The following is a 21,120-nucleotide window of genomic DNA, read 5'->3' on the forward strand; positions in this document are numbered from 1 at the left end:
TTCTACTAATAGTTCAATTGAACTTAAAAGTAATTAGTTAAGGACCAAATACCAGGTTAGGTAAACCAGCTTGTAATTCAAGAAATGTTTCATATACTTCAGGCAGTAGCACTTCACTAAGGATTTGGCCCGCTTATTTTTACTTTTTAATTACACCTTTTTGTGTCTCTTTGGGAGTCACCAGGCAGCCCTCTTAAGAAAAAGCTGGGTATTTCAACTGAGTCTTAAAAAAAAAAAAAAAAAAATAGTGCTGGAAATCCCCATTTTGTATGGACACTCGCTAGTTCAGTTTGTTTGTTCCCATAAAAATGTATTTGGAAGGGCTGGAGTTAACAAGCTGAGGCTGGTTCACGAGAGGCAGAAACAACAACGGATTGGAAGGGCTGAGGATAGGGCTGAGCTTCCTAAAATGATTAATATTGGTCACTTAAAAACCGCTTTTATGGACTTCAGAGGTAACTGACTGCTTCATTTATGATGTGATGCCAGAAGTAATACAGGAGAAAACGTTCTTCCACAGCGCTCAAAGTACGTTAATGTCAGTGAATCCAGGCAACAAAATACCTGTTCCACTCATCTCCATGTAATTAATTAACGTACCAGTTGACCTAGCCTGTTAAAAACACGGCAATCCTCTCAGGAGACAGTGGCATTACCAAGCCGGCCTGGAACACCTCAGGCACGGCACCGTTAGCAACATGAGGCCTCCTGAGAACCCCAATGCTCTGGAACCCCGGCCGCCAGCTGGACGGGCTCGAGTGCGGCGGGCACCACGGGCACCACGGGCAGCGCGGGTACCACGGGCAGCCCGGGCCCCCAGCGCAGCCCGGGCCCCCAGCGCTCTCCTGTCCGTCCCTGACGCGACCGGCAGCGCCCGCCGCTCCCTCGCGCCGTTCCCGCCGCCCCCGTTCTGCGCATGCGCGGCGCGTCCCGCGCGCACGGAGCCGGTACGACGCATGCGCGGGGAAAAAAAAAAAACTTCGTGGGATTTGGGGGGGGGAAGGGGACTTGGCTGCGCAGGCGCTGTCCCCGCGCGCTCCCGGGAGGGGCCGGGGCCACGCGCGTGCGTAGGCGCGGCCGCTCGGCGCGGGCCGCGCGCGGTGAGCCTGCGTGCGCCTGCGCGGGGCGCGGCCGCGGGGCATTGTGGGACACTGCGGCCCGGGCAGGCTGGTGAGGCGGGCGGCGCGGCGGGCGCGGCGGGGCCGGGCCGGGCCCGAGCGGCGGTGGGAGGCGGCGCTGCCGGGGGCTGCCCGGGCCTAACGCGTTCTTCCTCTCCCCGGTGTGTCTGTAGCAGCCGAGCGGGCGGCGGCGCGATGGCTTCGAGCAGCGGCACCGACGTGATCCAGGTCACCAACGTCTCCCCCAGCGCCAGCTCCGAGCAGATGCGGACGCTCTTCGGCTTCCTCGGAAAGATCGAGGAGCTGCGGCTCTTCCCCCCCGAGTGAGTGCCGGCCCCTCCTCCCGCATCCCCCGCGGGGAGCGAGGCCTTTCCTCCGCCTCCCCGAGGCCCGGCCGCCGCCTCCGCCCTCCCCTCCCCCAGCGAGGCTGAGGCCCGACTGCGGCCTCCATGGCGGCCGGCGGCGGAACAACCGGCCTGCCCCCCGCTCCGCTCCCCGGCCTGCCCCCCGCTCCGCTCCCCGGCCTGCTCCCCGGCCTGCCCCCCGCTCCGCTCCCCGGCCTGCTCCCCGCCTGCCCCCCGCTCCGCTCCCCGGCCTGCTCCCCGCCTGCCCCCGGCCCCGCCGCGGTGCCCACCGGCCCGATCGTGCGGCGGCGGGATCCCCGCGGGCCCCTCGCTCAGCGCCTTTTGGGGTGCTCGGCGGAATGAATCTCCTGTGCCCCTGCTGCCTCCTCTCTCCTCCCATAAAGTTGCTGTAAGAGTTCACGTGCTTATTACAATGGTGATTATTCGTGTAATTACGCCTCGCACGTGTGTGGGGAAAAGACGGTAATTTACATGGCTCAGTTACATGCGGGCTCTTCCTAGTGCACGTTTTTCTCCAGGAGCTGTTTGTCCCTCTTGCCTTAACCTCCAGAACTGTAGGCAGTTTCTGGACGGTTGGCCCTACAACTCAGGTTCCGATATCAATATGCATTCCTTGCAGAGAATTCTGTGCAAAATGGGCAGGTAATCACTAATATACAAACCATGTACATTTATGATGTTAGATGTTAATGTTGATTTTGGCCACGTCAGTTTGTTTTACAAAACTTAGTGTCATTATATGTTGACCTTTTGCATGGATGTTATGTGAGTAAAAAGGTTTCTTTGTGCCGTGATGAACGAGGATTGTTTGATTTGAGAAAAATCAAACAAGAACACAGTCCATTATTTCTGATACCCAAGACTATTTGGATTTTTGTGTTTTAGGGGAAAAAAGTTATTTTCATCATTGAATTTTTATCGTTTTCATAACTTAGTTTTTTTTATCATTGAGTCTTCAATCCTTTCTAGCACAAAACCTGGAGAATTCACCCATCCTGCTGGCTGGTCATAGATGCAAATTCAGAAAGAGTATTTCTGGTGTTCTTGCAGTTTCCATTTTTGGGTTGGATTTTGACAATTACATGTTGGAAACTGAAGCATAGAAGGAAGTGGAATTTATGTGTAACCGGAATTGGGGGACAGTTCCAGGCACAAGAGTTGTGTTAATAGCTGGGATAACTGTTCTTAAATGGCAGAACTGTTAGCGCTTGGCAGCTAGCGAAGTGCCTCACCTTTAAACAGGTGCAGTTATTTGATGTGCTGCTCTGTATTTTAATATTTTGTCCAGTTTTTAAGGAAGTTCGTTATAGGCGAATTCTGTTTCTGAAACTTTGTAGTTGTAGATAATGTTTACCAATCTGTTAAAAGATTACTTTTGTGGTATCAGAATGAAGTGATGACTCCTGCCTCCTTTGTTCTGGCATCACGTTCTTGTCGCTGCAGCTGGGTCACTTTGTTGGTACAGAAACATACCGAGCTGCCTGCCTTTACAACGCAGCAGTGTACAAAAGGCAACAAGGTACAAATAACTCCAGTAACCCAGGTGTCAGATAACCCAAACTGAATGACCAAAAATTACTTAAAAAATTTAGCCTCAATTTCTTTTCTATTTCAAAGCCTGCGATGAAGGAGGAAGATAATACTTCTTCATCCCATAGGGATATTGTGAGGATTTCTTAGTATTTATGTAAAAGTTATAGAAATTTTGGCAATTTGGGGGATTGGACTAGATGATCTTTCGAGGTCCCTTCCAATCCCTAACATTCTGTGATTCTGTGAAAGGTTTTAAAAAAAAGAAAAATATATAGAAAAATTATAGAAGAGCCACTGAATAAATTAATACAGAACAAGAGATATAGTGTAACTAAATAGCCTTGTGTGGAAGATGTAGAAAATATGGAACAGCTGTTGGAAGTGAATATTATTATGTATTTTCATTCTGGAGTGTACGTCTTGGTGGAAAAAGACCATTTTTGCAAACTGTGTACAAAGGTTGTACTGTTGGTAACTAGACCAGGCACTTTTTTGGACTGGAGTTAATTTTTAACCTTATTTTAAGGAGGTTTTGTGTCATTTCCTTTGTGTTCCAGTCCATACAGAGATGCCAAGAGTGCTGGCACTTCTAGACCCACTGGAGGTCTCTGCTGGGGATCTGATCTTGGAGTGTTTTGGAGCCTCTGACTTCATTTCACATCAAAGAGGGGTGTATTTTCTAATAGTGCCAGGTTCTTTTATCTGTTTCTTCTAAAGCCATTTCTGTTATTTCTCGTTTAAACTTCAGGTCCTGACTTTTCCCTGCCCATGGTGTTCACTCATTTTTAGGAGGGCCCAGGATATAAATTATACTCTGTAAATCTTCTCTATAATCTGAATGTCTGTGTCCCAGATTATGCTGGGATTGTTTTTTGCATGTAGTATTCCTGCCTAACTGGTCCCATTGCTCCGCCTCCACATTTGATCCTTCCCTCGGTCACCCCGATTGTGCTGTCCTCTAGAGAAGCTCTCGATTTTCCCAGATAAAACTTCCTGAGCGTCTCTGCATTTCTGTTTCTCTCCCCTTATCCATCTCCTTATCCCAGGTTATTTAATCAGCTGCTACAAGCTTTATGTATACCTCAGCTTCATATTACAGCTTTAATCCACAGCCAGCTGGATGACTTCTGCCAAACCCTTTCTGCCCTCATTCTTCTGCTTTTCCTCAACGACATTGCCTGGTTCTTGTCATTACTGTACTCCATGGAGCTTCATTCTCCATGGTGGGCAAACCTGAAAAGTGGAGGGAATGGATTTCTGAGAGTGCTTTTTTTAAAAAAAAAAAAGTGTGTGTGTATACACACACATATATTAAAAAGCTTATTCCAGCGTATTCTGTTTAGCATATGAAAACTGCCTTTCCATCAAAACTTAAGTTTCTGCTCTGAAACTTTGACATAAAAGGTCTTACGCCATTGGTGCTTGAAAGATAAACCAGCGTGTTCTCTGGTTGCCCTTTAGATTTGAATAATCTGGCCAAATTTTTATGGACAAAGAATTTTATAAAGAAAAAAGCACATCCGGTGAAAAATACAGTCTGCAGAATTAAAGCTTGCTGGAATTAGGAGCATACTTAGTAATAATATCATATGTTGGATGGCATAGTAATTGGCAAGATCTTTTGCCTTGTCTGGTAACTGCTGATGAAAGTTCTCCAAGGCCTCTGTCAGAACACGGACATTATTGCAATTGCTGCTGCTCTGCTGAGAAAGGGTGAAAAAGGATGACAACAACTTTTGTAGTTTGGTTTGGTTTTGTTTTTTACTGTTTCTTCCCACCCCATGAACATGATAATGTTGAAGAACATCTTTTGCATGGGCAATCTATAAACTCCAGCCTGATTCTAGACTGAGTTTACATCAGTAATAATGTTTATGTAAGTGGCACAAATATCCCTTTAAAAAACCCCAGATGTAATGTTTAAGATGCTGGTTGCAATATGAGGGAACTTTGGTAGAGCGAGTAGTTAGAGATTACGATACGAAGGTTGGATTTCCCTGTTTAGCCGCTGTATTTCAGAATCTGCCGTGCTTCAGGATGGGCACATTGTTCGGACACCAGCCACAGTAAATCGTTGGGTGTCTCGGCATTCACTGGCACGATGTCTGAGAGAGAATGACTGAATTTTTCTGTCTCCGCTGAATTAGAATAATGGTGGTCTTTTTTTGGTAACTGTTGAGAACGTTCTGTTCTTGATGAATTTCGCTCAGCCACAGCCTGGGTTTTTAGAATGACTGGAAATAAATTTTAAAAACAACATACACTGATTTATATTAAATGTCAGGTTGCATAAGCACAGCCTTATGTATCTTCAGTTGTTGTTTTGTAGACTGAGCTAGCTGTACAGTTTAGTAGGTAGCCGTACTCATCTTTATCAACAGTATCTTCCCTGTTTCATGTTCTCATGTTACCACAGGCATTTTAAGAATGTTTGAAAGTATTGTACTGCATTTATGTTATAAATTATTTGGAACTTAGATTAGTATTCCATTCAGGTATGCCATAATTCCTTGATTTACTCTTCTTTAAAATTTTACTACTGTGATTTTTGTTAAGCACTGTCTGCTAATGCCTTTGGTTTTTATGTTTTCATACAAAGGTGTTAAGAAAAGGCACCACTTTGGCAAGCTGCTGTGTATTCCTAGATACAAAAGAGCTAATAGTTTCCATTTTCCTATCCCTGTGCCATTTATCTCTACAATGTTACTTGCCATTTTATTAAATGGGCAAGATGAAGTGCATGTTTCTAATTTTGATATTTCAAAAGCTACAATGTATTGGCTCCAATCTAGTTTTTAGCATCAGGTTAAATTTGAAGTGTATTAAGGTGTGACATGAGGCGTTTAGGGTGGTTCTGGAGTTTGTGTGCCTTGCTCAGTGGTGGTGAAGGTTAGAGAGGTTTTGGCATTTCAACTAACAAAAATAGATCTTGGATGTCTGTTGATGTCGAAGTCATTCTCCTTTCTCCTGAATTCTGACAACTCTCTCTGCGCTTTCAGTGCTTTAAGACTTGATCAGTGTTCTTCAACCCAGATAAAATTGTTTTGGCAGCAGGATGCAATTTGAAGAGCTGGTCTTATAACGGGTTCTGGGAATCTAGTTAGTAAAGGCAGATCTTTGTCATGAAGAATCAGTGACTGTGTTTCTGGTACCTGAGGGCAGGACTGACGTCTGTACCCTGGCCTGGTTTAGGAATAAGGGGTTTAGGACTTTCTGCTGTTTTCAGTACCTGCCCTGTGCCTTCCGGAGGCAGCTTTTGACTCACCTGCTGCACAGTTGTGTCTGCAATAATGATTTTTCTTGCTGTTTTTTAGTTTATCCATTTTATTAAAGCAAAATCTGCACCTTTTCAGGATATGTGGACTTTCGAAACCAATTCTGGACCTTTACAGAGCTGATTCTGCCTCTGGTTTGAGGGGGTTTGGTTTGGTTTGTTTCAGGGAAGTGGCGGTGGGCACAGTTACACGGCCAATCATTCTTTCCTATTGTAGGAAGTAGACATTCTGTTTGGTTTTTGTTGTTGTTTGGTTGTTTGCTTTCCAAATGACTCAAAACTTGTGCATTCTCTTTTGGATTCTCCATGTCTGGGATTTGTTGTGGAGCTCTGCTGACAGACGCTTGTTTTGAGCTGGGGAGTACTTACAGCTCTATTGTGTCAAGAACTCTGTGTTTCCTGATTGATTTTTTTTTTCAGGAACTTTTCACCCATTAGTGAGATTTAAACTGAAGTGTTGCCTGCCTCGACTTCTTGAATTTCTTTGTGTTTAGTTCTCTTAACGCGAATGACAGATGCATTTTTAGCAGTGTCTGTCCCTTCAGCATGGACGTGGCAGTTTCTCTATGTTTGAGTTTGATAAAGTTTGTTTTGGAAGCTTTAATGAAATCGTGTTGATAAGTAAAATCATAGCGGTCTTTTAATCATTACCCTCTTCATTTCATAATCTACCTTAATAAGTAATTGAGGCCTAAAGCAGAGAGTGTAAAACTGCTGGTTTTGTTAACTTACGTGGCTTTTGTAGTAGGGAACTTTTTATCTTTCTTGAGCAAAGTTTTTCTTTGTCTCCTTCCCTTATCACAGACTGGTCATGAAAACCGCTTTCCATTTAGGTGACTCGTCGTAGATATATTGTGCGTAATAGAATTAATGCCCAGTTACAAATGAGTCAATAAAACTGTTTCTGCAATTTTACTGTGAATTGGCTTCATTCAGTGTAATTTTGAGTCTGTGGTCATGCAGAATGATGTTTGGTACAAAACCTGCAGTTGTGTTCTTGCACAGAGAAATACCTGGAGTCCCCCGTGCCTTCCCGGGCTGGGGAGACAGGAGAAGTTACAAGTTTCGTACTGTCAGACTTGCTTCCATCTGAGTAATTTCTTTCTTTGTTTTTCAGTGATTCTCCTTTGCCTGTTTCATCGCGTGTCTGTTTTGTAAAGTTCCATGATCCGGACTCGGCAGTTGTGGCCCAACATCTGACAAACACTGTATTCGTTGACAGAGCCTTGATAGTCGTACCATATGCAGAAGGTTTGTGCATTGTTTAATTGCCTATGGAGCCACCGTATGGTGGCGTTTTGTTCCAGTATAGTTCACAGAAATGAGGATTAGTAAAATGTCAAACACATAAGATATTAACATTTTGAAACCCTTGGTATATTGCCATTGGCCCATGGATTAAATACATTTTTATCTAGTGCCACTGAATGAAAGTGAAAAGTTTAACTCTTACTGGTTTTGTGTGTCTTTAAGTTTAGAATATTAACGTTTTAGGCAGAATTATTTGCAAATTTTGTTCTTTATCAGTCTCAATGAGACATTTTCCTAAACAGACTTATTCAAACAGGTCAACATTTTAAGGCAATTTTGCCTTAATTGTTTGCCACTTTCACATAAGCATAAGTCTCTTCACGAGAATGGTTTCTCCCTCCCCAAGAGTGCCTGGGAGAGCAGATTAATGTTATTTTGAGATACGCTGCCACTGCCTTGAGTTGGGAGCTTCCCTGCCAGGGCACTCGCTCTCCTCTGAAGTCCAGTATACCAAGGGTTTGAATAATTCTGGTGTAATTTGAAAGTGAGATCTTCCAAGAGGTGCCAAATGGGCACTGGTACTAGTTTTTTATTCCAAGTTTTCTTGTTCATCCGAATTTCACTAAATAATAAACTCTTCTCTCTGTTATTTGTGTGTGTGATTTTTGTAGTGGAGAAGGCAAATGCAAAGCCCTTCCAGATGACTGAAAAACAGTGGGTCCTCTGCAGCTACAGGGGATTCTAGACATTAACTAAAGGCCAGCAAGCACTCAAGTCCCCAAGTGTTTTCCTGGTGTAACCACTTGTTAACTACATTTTCTCTTCTTCTTTTTATTTTTACATTTTAGGGTGTTACAGTAATTTGAAAGGCATTGAGCAGGGTTTTTGGAACTTACCTTAAAAGCAAAGTGCCGAGAAGACACCTCTTCTTGCAGAAGTCTTATTAAACTCTTCTAGACTTGCTTTAGACGTAATTGATTTCCATTGTACTGTTTCTTTATTTACTTCTGAAATAATGGATTTTCCCAGATCTCTTGAATTCAATAGAATCTCTGCAGATTAAGTCGTACTACAGTAATAAATTTGGTACGTGGCCTGGGTTCAGACCTATAATCAAGACATGGTAACGCTGTAGGCTGCCTTTTGAGGCCTGGTGAGCTGTCTTATCTTTGTATTCCTTAAACTTAAAAGATGTGAAAATTTAATTTCTGGAATGTAGGAATCTGCAGCGTGACCTTTGATTAAGATGTGCTGCTTTTTGAGAGTACAGAACACATTCTGAAATTGCTGTTGAGTTACTGCTTCTGCTTTCCCCTGTTTAGGTATAATAGCATAGTCGAAAGGCATCTTGTCCTCGTCTTGGTATTAAAGGATGATATATTATAGCAACAGTCCCTCCAAGTTAGTCCTGAAATGTTCTCCAAGGCCCATGGTGAAGAATGTTAGTATTTAACTTTTCCAATAAGGATAAAAACATTTTTCTCTTTGTCAGTCTGCCTTTGTCCGTTGTGCTTGATGGTGGATAAATCTGGCACGTGGAGAAATCCACCCAGCAGTTTTGGTGCAGACTGTGTAAAGAAAATAAAACTAATAAAGCAGAATATTTGAATGGGCCTGTTTAAATCAAGGAGTTCCTCATGGGCTATTTCTGGGGCATTCTAGCGGTGCAGGATGTTGATGTTTTTGGCATAATGATGTGGCGTATCACAAGAGAGATGTTCAGCCCATCAAGTTCTGCCCCCTGGTTTTCAATGCTCTATCCCTGTACTGGAGGATAGTTTTCCCCGCAAACGCATCCTGCCAGGGTCCCAATTCAACAAGCTGTTTAAGCACCATACAGCAAGGTTCTTAAAATCATAGTCAAACTGCTCGTGTGCTTAAAGCCAGGCATATGCTTAACTACTGTGCTGAACTGGGCCCTTCTCTCTTTTATTTTCTATTGTGATGATGCTGTATTAATATTGCCTGTCACTAAAGTAAATGTTTATTATCTGTTTAGTGCAGTAATTATCCCCTATAGCACAAGTGCACTCCAGTTTTAACATACACAGACACTTTGGTGTTGGCTGTTGCTTTGTGTTATAGAACTATACACAAAGTCTACGGTAAGGTTTAGTATTTGTAATTTTCTCTGTGATATTCCTAGATTTGGAAGGAATTCTAAGATTAAAGGTGGCTGGGGGGGTATTTAGGTTCTTTGGTTAATGTTTGTTTCTTTTGTCTGTTTCTTTTTCTTTCATTTCTACACATTCATGCAGTATTTCATGGTTCTAACAAAGCAGCAGTAAAAAAAAACTCTTGAAGCATGAAAATTAACTGGTGAGGGGCCTCATTGCTTTTTTTAAAATTGTAGTTTATTTATTTCTAAATACTTTAAAAAAACCCAGAGCGATTAGAGGATCAGATGCATGATTTTTTTTTTAATGGATGCAGATCTTCTATGAGGTGTCTCAAGATAAGTCTGAGGATTTGTATTTAGATGCCAGAAATGTTGTAGTTGCACTAATTTGAAATGTTTAGATATAATTTATAAATATCCTCTGAGACATAATTTTGCATGCAAAATTACCCCATAATCTCTCTGTAGGTATGTTAATATATTTATGCATTAATGCCCTTTATCTAAATGACCTTTTTCCACCCCTCTCCCTCCATAACTTTGGGTATCTAAATTGGTGACAGCTCAATGACACAAGCAAGATAACAGTGCTGTGTATTATACATTTGTTTATATTATCGGCACTTCTCAGTATAGGTGGAAGGAACCATTACCTTTATTTAACAGTGGTTTTTCTTTTTTGTTGTTGTGTTTTACAGTTCTTTTCCCTGGTTCAGCCTGAACTATATACCAGGCCCTGCTGAAAATACCACCCAACAGTTTTCTTCTGCAGCTTATCCAGTTTCTCTTAAGTGCCCTGTACATATTGTATGTTTTATGATGAGATGCAGTTTCTTAATGTGTATTACAGAAACACTACTGGTATTTGCAACTATATAGTAAAATTGTTTTATTGAACTCTCATTTTGGGGGCTTGGGCACATTAACAAATTAATCCATCTGTATAGGGCTTTTGCTGTTGGATAGAATAAAAATACCTACACAATTACCTGTTTCATAGTAGGGCCCTTAAAATTATATGTGCAGAGCAGGCAGTAAAGTAAGACACTTGTCTTAGTTGGCTGCAAGATTTTGGGCCAGAAGTTCCTTCTGCAGTGGCAGTATGTAGCAGCATTCTTGGTACAATAACATGGCACATGTTGGAACAATTGCAATTTACTGCGCAGGTAAGGAATGTGCCGCACTGTACTGTATGTCTGCAGCCACCACCCCCAGACACACACACAGCGCATTGCAGACTGCAGAGCCTTTCGTGGTCATTTGACAAGTCAGCAAAAGCCCTACGCTTGATTCAACCCAAAATATTTCCATACCTTCTCTTTAAGTTTTACAAAATTTATATGGTAGGTGTAAAAGAAAACTTAGTGAACTGTACCATATTATTAACCCCTAAATCAAACTTTTTTTGTCTTGTGTATCTTGATTTTTCTGTGTGCTTTGTAGTGAAGCAGCCGACACGAGTCGTTGTTCATAAAACAGCTTTTGAAAGTTGAGAGCACACCCCTGGAGAACCGACTGTGCTTGCTTACGTTTGGTTCATGACTTAAAAATCGAGTACAGGTGATGAAATCTTGGCAGTGTTAACAACAAAGTAGTGTGTATTGTGCTATTTTTTTGCTCTAGAAACTTAACCATTTGTAGAGAAAAAGGAACAGTCAAATTTTCACACATTGAAGTTTCATTCTGACATAAAAATTAATGATAAATATTAATAGACATCAAGCTTTGTATTTTAGCCAACATAAGTACTTTCAACAAACTCAGGTGGTGTATCAGGGAGACATTTTCTGGGTGTATTTGTGTATTTTCTGCCTGGGGAATGGGCCGCGTTCTAATGCGAGGCTGTTTCTCTGCAGGAGTGATTCCTGATGAGACTAAGGCTCTGTCTCTCTTGGCACCAGCCAACGCGGTGGCAGGTCTGCTGCCCGGGGGGGGACTGCTGCCCACGCCCAACCCGCTCTCTCAGGTACTGTTCTGCACAGATTCTCTTCTTTTCCCTTAGTTGGGTTCTTTTTTGTTGTTGTTTGGGGTTTTTTTGGTGGGATTTTTGTGTGTGGTTCTTTTTTTTAATGATTTTAAATTTCATTTTAAATTCTTTTCAGCACAAATAGATTGATAGATGATGCTGCTTCCTAAAACGTTTTAGTGCATCTACCTCGATGGATCGTTACCGCTATCTGATACGAACTGTGGCAATATGGTGCTAAGTTGCTAGAGGATGCGCGTTTGTTCCCCTAATACCAAGTTTCCGGTATCCCAAGGGCCCTGTGTTTGTATCTCTCACCCCTCTTACCCATTTTACACTTATGGGCAGATTTGACAGGCAGTAGAGATCTTGTAGATTTTAAATTTGTGAATTCCAGGAGCTGACATGCTGTGGAGATATCTTCCATTAATGCTGCAACGGAGGGGAAAAAATTGTAGCCTGTGTTTGCTCGTTATCTAGATCCACAGGAATTCTTGTGGAAGATGAACAGTAAGAATAATACATTGTAGAAAAAGTTTTGGTCGAAGCACGTGTCTTATTAGAGAACAGAGAATCAAAGTACTAGAGGCAAATTAATAAGAATAAAGCCTCATTAGTCCTGCAGCTCTCAAACCTGCTTCTTCAGCTTGTGCCAGGCTTTTCCTTGTGCAGCATCCGCTGTGAGTTCTGATCGCGTGAGAGACACACTTGCCTTTGAGCTGCTCAGGGCATTTTAATCCTGTGTACACGGAAAAGACTAAAGTTTAACTTGGAAGCTTGAGGAAAGGGATGGAAGAAACAAATGCTCTCTTAAAGATTCACTTCACCAAAAACTGTATCTATATAAATTCCTGCAAACGGTTGTCGAGCCACCTTAATTTGAGTTCTGTCATGTTTAATCACAGCCTGTCTAATGGTGGAATTTAGCACCTCCGTTTTGGGGCAAATCGCGGTGGACGGTCAGCTCCTTTTGACTGTCACTGGGAGCTGGGCATCTAACTTGGTAAAACTTCCATATCGCTGTAGTTTGTGTTCCCAAAATTAGGATGTGGGAATGCGGCTTTTTCTTTGGAGCCCACAGGAAGAGGCCTGGACAGTTTCCAGAAATCAGCTGAGCGAAAAACTCAGCAAGTGGAAGGTTCTGCTCCCTTCCCACCACCCGCCCCCGCAGCTGCGGTTGTGCCGGCTCGGGAGCTCGTTGGGTCCTTTCCTGAGCTCTGCGTTGGTGCAGACAGCGCAGAAATAATTCTCTGATGGGTGGGTGGGTTGAGCTGGGTGACAAGTCTCGGGTGGCAGAGCAGGCAGAGGGGCAGCGAGAAGGAAGGAAGGAAGGGGATGTTTTGATTGTCTTGCTTCAAACGGCCAAAAAATGAGGTTCTTATCTGAAGTTTTTAGATTAATTTAAGGAATTCAAACTTAAGCCATCATCCTCCAATAGCTTTTCAACCCGTTTGCCAGTTTTAACCAAAGTAGATTCATTTGCAGAGATGTAACAATATTACGTTGTCTTTTAAGATAAAACATGTGAATTTCAATACTAAATTCATTGGGTATGGGGTAGCTGGCTCAGAAACTTACAATGAATTTTCATTTTAACTCTGAAAGAGATTCATTTCAAACCATTTTGTGAGGGTAGTGGAATGCTTTGCTTTATTTACCCTTTTTTACTTCTTTCTTTTTTTCCTCCTACCTGTTGGGATGCAAAGGAGACATAATTTCCTGTTGGAAGATTTATAGGGAAAAAAAAATAATCTTTCCTATACCAAGCTTCGGAATACCCGAATAAGGAAATCTGCATATTCTGCCTGACGTTAGTGTAATGTTTCCTTTAGCTAAAGCCTGACTAAACCCCAGTTGGGGTTTCCCGGTGTGTAAGGCTCGGGATGCTGATCCGAGCGCCATTCTGGGCAGAGGGCTGTGTGTACTGTGTGTAACTGTGTCCCTTTACAGATCGGTGCTGTTCCTTTAGCTGCTTTGGGAGCTCCTGCTCTTGATCCTGCCCTGGCTGCTCTGGGGCTTCCTGGAGCAAACTTAAACTCTCAGGTATGTCACACCTGCTAGCGTTTGCTTTATTTTTTATCTATATTTATATAGCATGTACATTTCACTAGAATATGTTATGCTCTTAGTGTTCTCCTGTTCTATTAAATAACAAGCTGAAGATCTGGAAATACTACACTTAGGTTGGAACAAGTGTTAGGAGGTATTACTTTTTCTGAATGGACGTAGTCTGCACATCCTGCTGGTTCTTTAAACTTCTTAAAATTGTTCTAGTGTACAGTCTTTGTTTCTCGGCATAGCCGGTTGACATATGAACACTTTTGCCTGTCTTAAAAGTAATTTTCATTTATATCAGTTCAACAGCTGCTTTCTGAAAATCCAGTGATGTATTTTTCTCCAAGTACCTGTTTGGAATAAATAGTATCAGTAGTAGTATCAAATTAAAGGCCAGAAAGACCTAAAAAATTATTTGGGACTAGTGATGAAATACTTCAGATAGGTGTCATTATCTAGCTATGAATCTGTCTTGTACTTACAGTAAAAAAAATTGCTTGACGTTTTAGTTTTGTAGATGGTGAAAATACTGAGGAGACTTTGTTAGGCTGTAGTCATTTTAAAACTGAATTTAAAAAGACTTTACTAAGAAATAGTAGAATATTGAGTTAATATTTCAGATATAAAATGTCTTGTTGAAGATATAAATAAATATCTTATTTAAGATATAAAACCAGAGCACATGTTTTATAGATACAAGAAGTAGTAATGATTTAATGCAGTGCTACGAAATCCATCATTTAGGATTCTCTGTGCATACCATGTGTAGTGACAAGCAAATAAGGCTGATAGTGAAATAACAGATGAAAAAATAAGCATTCTAAATGTATATTAGAAAAATCTACCTTCGGTCTGATGAAGGATTGTTTTCTGTGTCCATTAAGGCAACTGATTGTAGAACTGTTTGGGTTCAACACGTGGCTGCCTCTGTATAAACAGAATTAGTGGGAAGTGCAATTGAAATAACATCTGGATTTTCCCAAGAACTGCAAAATATATTTTTAATGGAATTTTTAGAATAAAAAAGCTTTTACTTATTGGTCTTAAATTGACATTGAGGACTTCCCATGGACAGGTGAATTAGTTCACTAATGAGGTCTCTGTTCTCTTGAAGTAACAGAGAAGTAACCTGTAGATAGCAGGAGTGTGGTGGGTTTTATTTTAAAGTGCTTTGATTCTTTCCAAGAAAGCACCTGTGTTTGGCCACTTTGGAAAAAAATGTCTCTTTGCTTTGGCCGCATTGAAGGAAGATAATCTTCTTAAGCATGCAACATGGTTTTAACTTCTTTTTTCCTCTCCCAGTCTCTTGCAGCAGATCAGCTACTAAAACTCATGAGCACAGTGGATCCAAAGTAAGCATCAGTGTTTGAAGCACTTGTGTTGCAATACACTGGTCTGGGGAGTGTTGGTTGGGATTCAGTATCTGATCTGTGTCCAGATCTAATTAAGGTTGGAGAGAACTTTTGTCTTGGGGCCTTGTGCAGACTCTGTGGTAGAGAGAAGAGGGGGTTGAAATGAACGTCATTCAGCCTTATATCTGCGGAATAACACCGGTCGATCTCTGGGATTTAACTGAGCTAGAGACAGAAATCCAGTTTTTTGTGTGTCGTTTTTGTCACCGTGTCTGTAGTGGAACGGTGCTGGTATCTCATGCCACTGCGTTCAGCACAGATACCACGTCTTAGACTTACTCCGCTGTTACCTGAATGTGACAAAACGTGGGCAGATGGTGATTCACTTGAATCAGCCGCTCTGGATGTATTTCTTGGGCTCATCAATACTGAATTTCCAATATTCTCTTTAATTTACCAGGCTGAACCATGTAGCTGCAGGTCTTGTTTCACCGAGTCTGAAATCAGATACCTCCAGTAAAGAAATAGAAGAAGCGATGAAAAGAGTACGAGAAGCACAGTCGTTAATTTCTGCTGCTATCGAGCCAGGTAATTTGAAATTGTAGAACTCCTTCAGTCCCGATGGAGTTTTGACGTAGTGTGTGATAAAAACTAACGGTCTGCAGAACATTGGCTTAACGCTTTCATGTTCTGAAGTGACTCAATTTATAGTTGACGGGTTTATAATTTTCCTACCACGTGAATGCTGCACGTGTCCTGCAGAATGATGCAGGGAGTTAATCGCATCTTGTTTTCCCCAAAATTCACTTGACTTGAAGATGGTAAAATGCTTTGAGCTTCCCCTGGTTGAAGTTCTGAGATTTCGCTGAAACCAGCAAGTGGCTGAACCACCTGAGTCCTGCTGGTTTGTGCTTGGGGGTGATGTCCTTTCTTTTCATTCCTTATCTGTTTAACTCTCTAAAGAATTTTTTTTTTGTAGCTTATTTCAGTAGATTTTATTTTAGAATAAGATGCAGTAGTTCACCCACAAATGTCAGATCCACCAGATCTGAGAAGCAATAATGTGGAACACTGAAAATATAGTTTTGCAGCCTCCTGATCATTTTCAGGAAAGAATAGAGCTCCTTTTATTATACCAGAAAAAAGCTGATGATAGTTTCACCTGAGACATTTTGTGGGAAATTCAAAGCAGTAATTTGAGAGGTTCTTTAGTCCATCACGAAATGGCAGAGATTCTGAGATTTCAACAAGACTTTATGTTGCCCTGCAGCTATCATATTTTAACTGACTTAAATAAAATATTTTCTGAATTTTGCATAAAACTTTATGCTGGTTTATGTCACATACCTGTCTTTGTCATGTGCTCATTCTTTGTGTGTCATCTTTTAAGGAAAAGGGTAAATAAGCCCAAATTTCAAATGTCAAAATATTCCTTAGGTTTTCTTTACCTTATTTATATCTATAGTGTGAAGCTCAACTTCCTTACCTTTATAAAATCCTTTTGAATACTAAAACAACATGGAGTTTTTTACTCTGCTTTTCCTTTTTAACTCCAGACAAAAAAGATGAAAAACGAAGGCATTCAAGGTCCAGGTCACGCTCGAGGAGGAGGAGGACGCCTTCTTCATCTAGACACAGGTAGGTAGCTGCTTTGCTTTAAAAAACAAACAAAAAACCCACAAACCAAACCAACCAAACAACAACAACAACAAAACCCCAAACAAACAAACAGAAACCATAGCCGAAACAATAACTAACTCTTTAACTGCCATGTCTGTGTGGTGCTGCCAGACGCTCGAGAAGCAGATCAAGGAGAAGGTCCCATTCAAAATCGAGAAGCAGGAGGCGATCTAAAAGCCCGAGGCGGAGAAGATCTCATTCCAGAGAGAGGAGCAGAAGGTCCAGGAGCACGTCCAAAACCAGGTAATTGCTTCAGTAAATTCATCCCGTCTGCTAGAAATTCTTACGTTTTGGTGCTTGCTTAAAAAACCCCAAACAAATGATATAAAAACGACAAACAAACAACAAACCTTGGGCAAAATGAACTAGTGGCTCTTCTGAAGTACCAGTTCCTTGTAAGACCCTATGGAACTCTAATGCGCTGTCCGTACACGTGCATAGTCGGGGACACGGAAACACGGAACGTGTTTTTCCCAAGAGTCAGGAGGTGCTGGTGGCCGGGGCCAAATTGGTCGCCGTCTTTGCAGAGCAGGAGGCGTCCAGACTTGCGGATTTTGTGCTGTTCATACACAGAAGCTACAAAAGAGCTGTTCTTGTATTTAGCTTGAGATAACTGTAATCTTTCTTTCTTTTCCATTAATATAATACGACTGGCTCCAGAAAAAACTAAACCATCTATGCTATCCAAAGTAATGATGTCTGCATTCATTTTCCTACATAGCAAAAGTAGTGAATGCTACTTGAATAGTTTGAAAATGACTTAAACTTAAAATCTGTATTTTACTAAAAGGGATAAAAAGAAGGAAGAGAAAGAAAAGAAACGTTCTAAAACTCCCCCCAAAAGCTACAGCACAACTAGACGATCGCGAAGCACAAGCAGGTACAGTAACAGGAAAGTTTTCCTTGGTCTCCATTTCCAGCATGCTTTATCCACGTAGTAGAAAGAACGTTCTGGTGTGCAATAGCAGGATGATTCTGTTGTGCATATATTGAGGATATGTATATATATGTGTACTCTGCCTGTGTCTAGAAGATGCTTTACTTTTGTCCCTGATGCTGTAATTTTCTGGAGTGTTTGGGCTTAGAATAGTTTCTACTTGCTCTGTATCAAGGAGAACATGATGCTTTGAGGTCACTTTTAAACGCTTTCCTGATTTATGGGATAAATACATGCAAATGGGTACCATTCTCTTTTAAAAAAACTTTGAAAATCAACTTGCCAGATTAACAAGAACAAAGAAAGAGGGGCAGTATGTGTAGGAGGGTCCAAGCTGGCACTTTGCTCACAAAGGTGGAGAAAGAGCAGGACACGACTGGCTCTGCCACCCAGCGACTGTGGGCTCTGCAGTGCTGCTGAGAGCAAATATCTGTTCTCAACTCAATGTGTTCGCTGCCTTTTGAGCAGTGCTGCTTTTGGAGTCAGAGCATCTTTTTTATTTTATTATTTTTTTTAAGCTACAAATCCATCTCTGTTTCTCTTTCCTGTAGAGAAAGACGACGTCGAAGAAGCAGGAGTGGATCACGGTCACCTAAAAAACCCAGGTCTCCCAAAAGGAAAATGTCCCGTTCCCCATCTCCAAGAAGGTCAGTGAACCTCTTGGCTAAAAAAATAAAATACGGTGTGTGAGTGGAAAATTGCTGAGATATGATGTAGCAAAGGTGACGGTGGGTTGTGAAGATGGTGTTTGGCTCTAGTGTGATGTCCCGGGAGCAGCGAGTGCGGCTTGGCTGTCGTGGTTTGATCGGCTTTAATCGGCTTCCAGCTCCGAGCGTCCCTGCGCTGGTGCCCGGGGCTGGACCGGGACAGGAGGAGCTCCAGCATCAAACACAGTGTCGCTCGTCTCAGCGTGGGGTTCGATCCAGAGCTGACAGATCGGGATGTTTGGTTATTTTCTGACAGCGAATGGTGCATTTATTTGCACGCAGCCGTTTCTCCCTTCAGACCGTAATGAGCTGTGGGTCACAGCCTGGCCGTGGTGTGTGTGCTGGTGATGGAGTGGTGTGATTGTGCTTTTCATTCTTCCACATGCTTTGTCGTTGTAGGCATAAAAAGGAGAAAAAGAAGGATAAAGACAAGGAGAGAAGTAGAGACGAGAGGGAGCGGTCAACCAGCAAGAAAAAAAAGAGCAAAGACAAAGAGAAGGATCGAGAACGAAAATCCGAGAGTGATAAAGACGTGAAAGTATGTTTAAAAACCTCTTTACCTTCCCTGCCTGTACTGCAGTATCAACCTTAAAGCAACGGGGGATTTGAAAGCAAGTTTGACTTTTTTTTTTTATCTCGGCAAAGCAGGTCACAAGGGATTATGATGAAGAAGAACAAGGATATGACAGCGAGAAGGAGAAAAAGGAAGAAAAGAAAATGGCAGATTCTTCCTCCCCTAAGGTGAAGGAGCCTGCGGCGGAGAGGGGCAGCGGGGATTCAGGCAGGGAATCCAAAGTCAATGGGGATGATCATCACGAGGAGGACATGGACATGAGTGACTGAGGAGCCTGTGCAGCGAACCGGCTGCAGACGTGCGTCAGTGTCATTCCTGTGTGATTCTTTTACGCTGTACTCGTTAATCCTAAATCTAGCTGTACACAGCTCTGAGCTCTCCATGGTTTGTAAATCTCCCATACTAACTCCCGTTGAACGCTTTTAGAGAGGGAACCATCCTCGTTATGGCCCAGAGGGATGCGTCCCAAGGCGGTTTCACGGCCTTGGTGACGCTTTGAGCGCAAGTGACCAGCTGCATGCGTTTCCAGCAGGCACGGACTGGTGGTGTCTGACCTCCTGTAGTGAACCAGCTCACCCACGATAGTGTTCCTAGAATTTGATTCATTGCAGTAATAGAGCAGTATAGGGAATGCACTGACTGCATGTTGATCGTGGCAGAAACATCCTATATGTTCGGAAATCCTACAGCATATGGTGGATCTACTATAAGGGTCTTAATTGTGACTACACAAAAAAAGAAGTGACAGTACATCTGCAAGTAAGCATTCTGATATAGGTAGGGGGTTTGTTTTGTTTTGCGTTTTTTTAAGCCGTGCGGCTGGGGTTGGTTTTGTTTTTCCCGGTGGGTTTTGTTTGGCTTTGACAAAGTTAAAATGCACTGACCTTTTTGAGGGCTTTTTGTAATCCGTCTGTTCAAGTCCATCTCAGGTGAGTCGTAATGATTCTTCGCTTTTTCTCTTGAGCCTTGGGAAGTGAAAATCTCCGCTTGATCAGCGCCCAGTGATTAAAGGTTGATTTGTGCAGTTTTCATAAGCCAGGTTGTTTAATTTGTTACTGAGCTAAACACATTGCAAAAAGGTAGTGCATTTTAAAATCGACCTTCGTATGCTTTTAAAAGCAAGTCTACTTGATAATGTACTTTTTACTTGATCTCAAGTTGTATAAACTAATAAATTTGTGTTACTGTCACTGCAGTAGTATCTTATGCACACAGTGATTCCATGTTATCTGCAGAGTAGTTAGACAAGCTGTTTTCTTAGTTACCCAAGTTCAAGAGCTTTTACTTTTGTGCAGGTAAAAAGACAAAAGTAGGCGACAGTCTGTGCCATGTTGATGTACAGTTTCTGAAATTGTTTTACAAAACTTTGATAATAAAACCCTTAAACTTATACTCATGTTGCTATAAAACTCTGCTGGTATTTATTTACACCATTGAATGTACAAGGCTTTACCTCATTCATTTAGAGGGCACATTTTTCTTCTTCTGCCTATTTTTAAAAGACCTTGACAACTCCATCCTGTCAGAACCCGTCAGCACAGGTTGAGTATGTATGTTACACTAAAGAAAGAATTATTGTACTTTTAGGAGGAGTGAAGGGAATGGGCTTAGACTGGGAATCTAGAGGTATTATGGGACAAGTACTTTTAAAAAGAAACATGCATTTGTAAAACTCTTTGGTATTTTAATGAAAATACCAACACCCGGCTCTCCAGGAGCGGGAGCAGCGCAGAGTGGATGGACGGGGCTGTTCATGGCAACTCAGCCCTGTGGGTTTGGATGGGGAAGGTTTGGAAGGAAGCTCAACGGTCAAACCCCCTCTGCTTTCAACCGGCCTTTTGCCCCAGGCAAAGCGGAACTTGCTGTTTAGACACACGGTGTCGTTTTTACAATTGGTAGAAATGTACATTTTTACCAACTGTTTTGAGTATTTTGTCAATACAGAGGGAAACGTCATACAACCAGTTCTAGGCTTTTATTTCTAGTGGAGAGGGATAGTTCTTGTAATAAAATCAAAACAGATGCAGACCAGGTGCACGATGTTTCTTCCTTGTCATTGAGATATTTATATGTGAAGTACAAGAACATACACCGATTTATTGTAATAAAGTAACACCTCTGTGGATGCTGTTGCCGTGAAAGTCGTTCATATGCTGAAACAAAGGCCCAAGTCAGGGAGTTGAGCTCAA

The 21,120-nt window shown here is 42.2% G+C and overlaps 1 protein-coding gene across 4 annotated transcripts; it reads left to right on the forward strand.

The window, feature by feature from the left end:
- The first annotated feature begins 1,111 nt into the window (after positions 1–1,111).
- On the forward strand, positions 1,112–20,808 carry SRSF11 (serine and arginine rich splicing factor 11). Of its 4 annotated transcripts, none has more exons than XM_065655628.1 (13): positions 1,112–1,170; positions 1,292–1,441; positions 7,408–7,541; positions 11,517–11,626; positions 13,577–13,669; positions 14,984–15,033; positions 15,494–15,621; positions 16,590–16,671; positions 16,825–16,956; positions 17,504–17,593; positions 18,202–18,297; positions 18,757–18,895; positions 19,003–20,807. In XM_065655628.1, exons 2-13 carry the CDS (start codon positions 1,314–1,316, stop codon positions 19,198–19,200), a joined length of 1,380 nt encoding a protein of 459 aa, XP_065511700.1. In that variant the 5' UTR covers positions 1,112–1,170; positions 1,292–1,313; the 3' UTR covers positions 19,201–20,807. The 4 variants fall into 4 exon arrangements, with proteins under 4 accessions (XP_065511700.1, XP_065511702.1, XP_065511703.1 ...); XM_065655630.1 differs by having other exon boundaries at positions 19,006–20,806; XM_065655631.1 differs by lacking the exon at positions 17,504–17,593 and having other exon boundaries at positions 19,003–20,808.
- The last annotated feature ends 312 nt before the right edge of the window (positions 20,809–21,120 follow it).

The sequence above is a fragment of the Caloenas nicobarica genome, chromosome Z, assembly GCF_036013445.1.
Source record: "Caloenas nicobarica isolate bCalNic1 chromosome Z, bCalNic1.hap1, whole genome shotgun sequence".
NCBI lineage: Eukaryota > Metazoa > Chordata > Aves > Columbiformes > Columbidae > Caloenas > Caloenas nicobarica.

Coding starts and splice junctions, on each gene's coding strand:
- SRSF11 (XM_065655628.1), top strand. CDS start 1,314: ATGGCTTCGAGCAGCGGCACCGACGTGATCCAGGTCACCAACGTCTCC. Junction 15,034..15,493: donor ATGAGCACAGTGGATCCAAA/GTAAGCATCAGT, acceptor TTAATTTACCAG/GCTGAACCATGTAGCTGCAG. Junction 18,298..18,756: donor CGTTCCCCATCTCCAAGAAG/GTCAGTGAACCT, acceptor TTGTCGTTGTAG/GCATAAAAAGGAGAAAAAGA.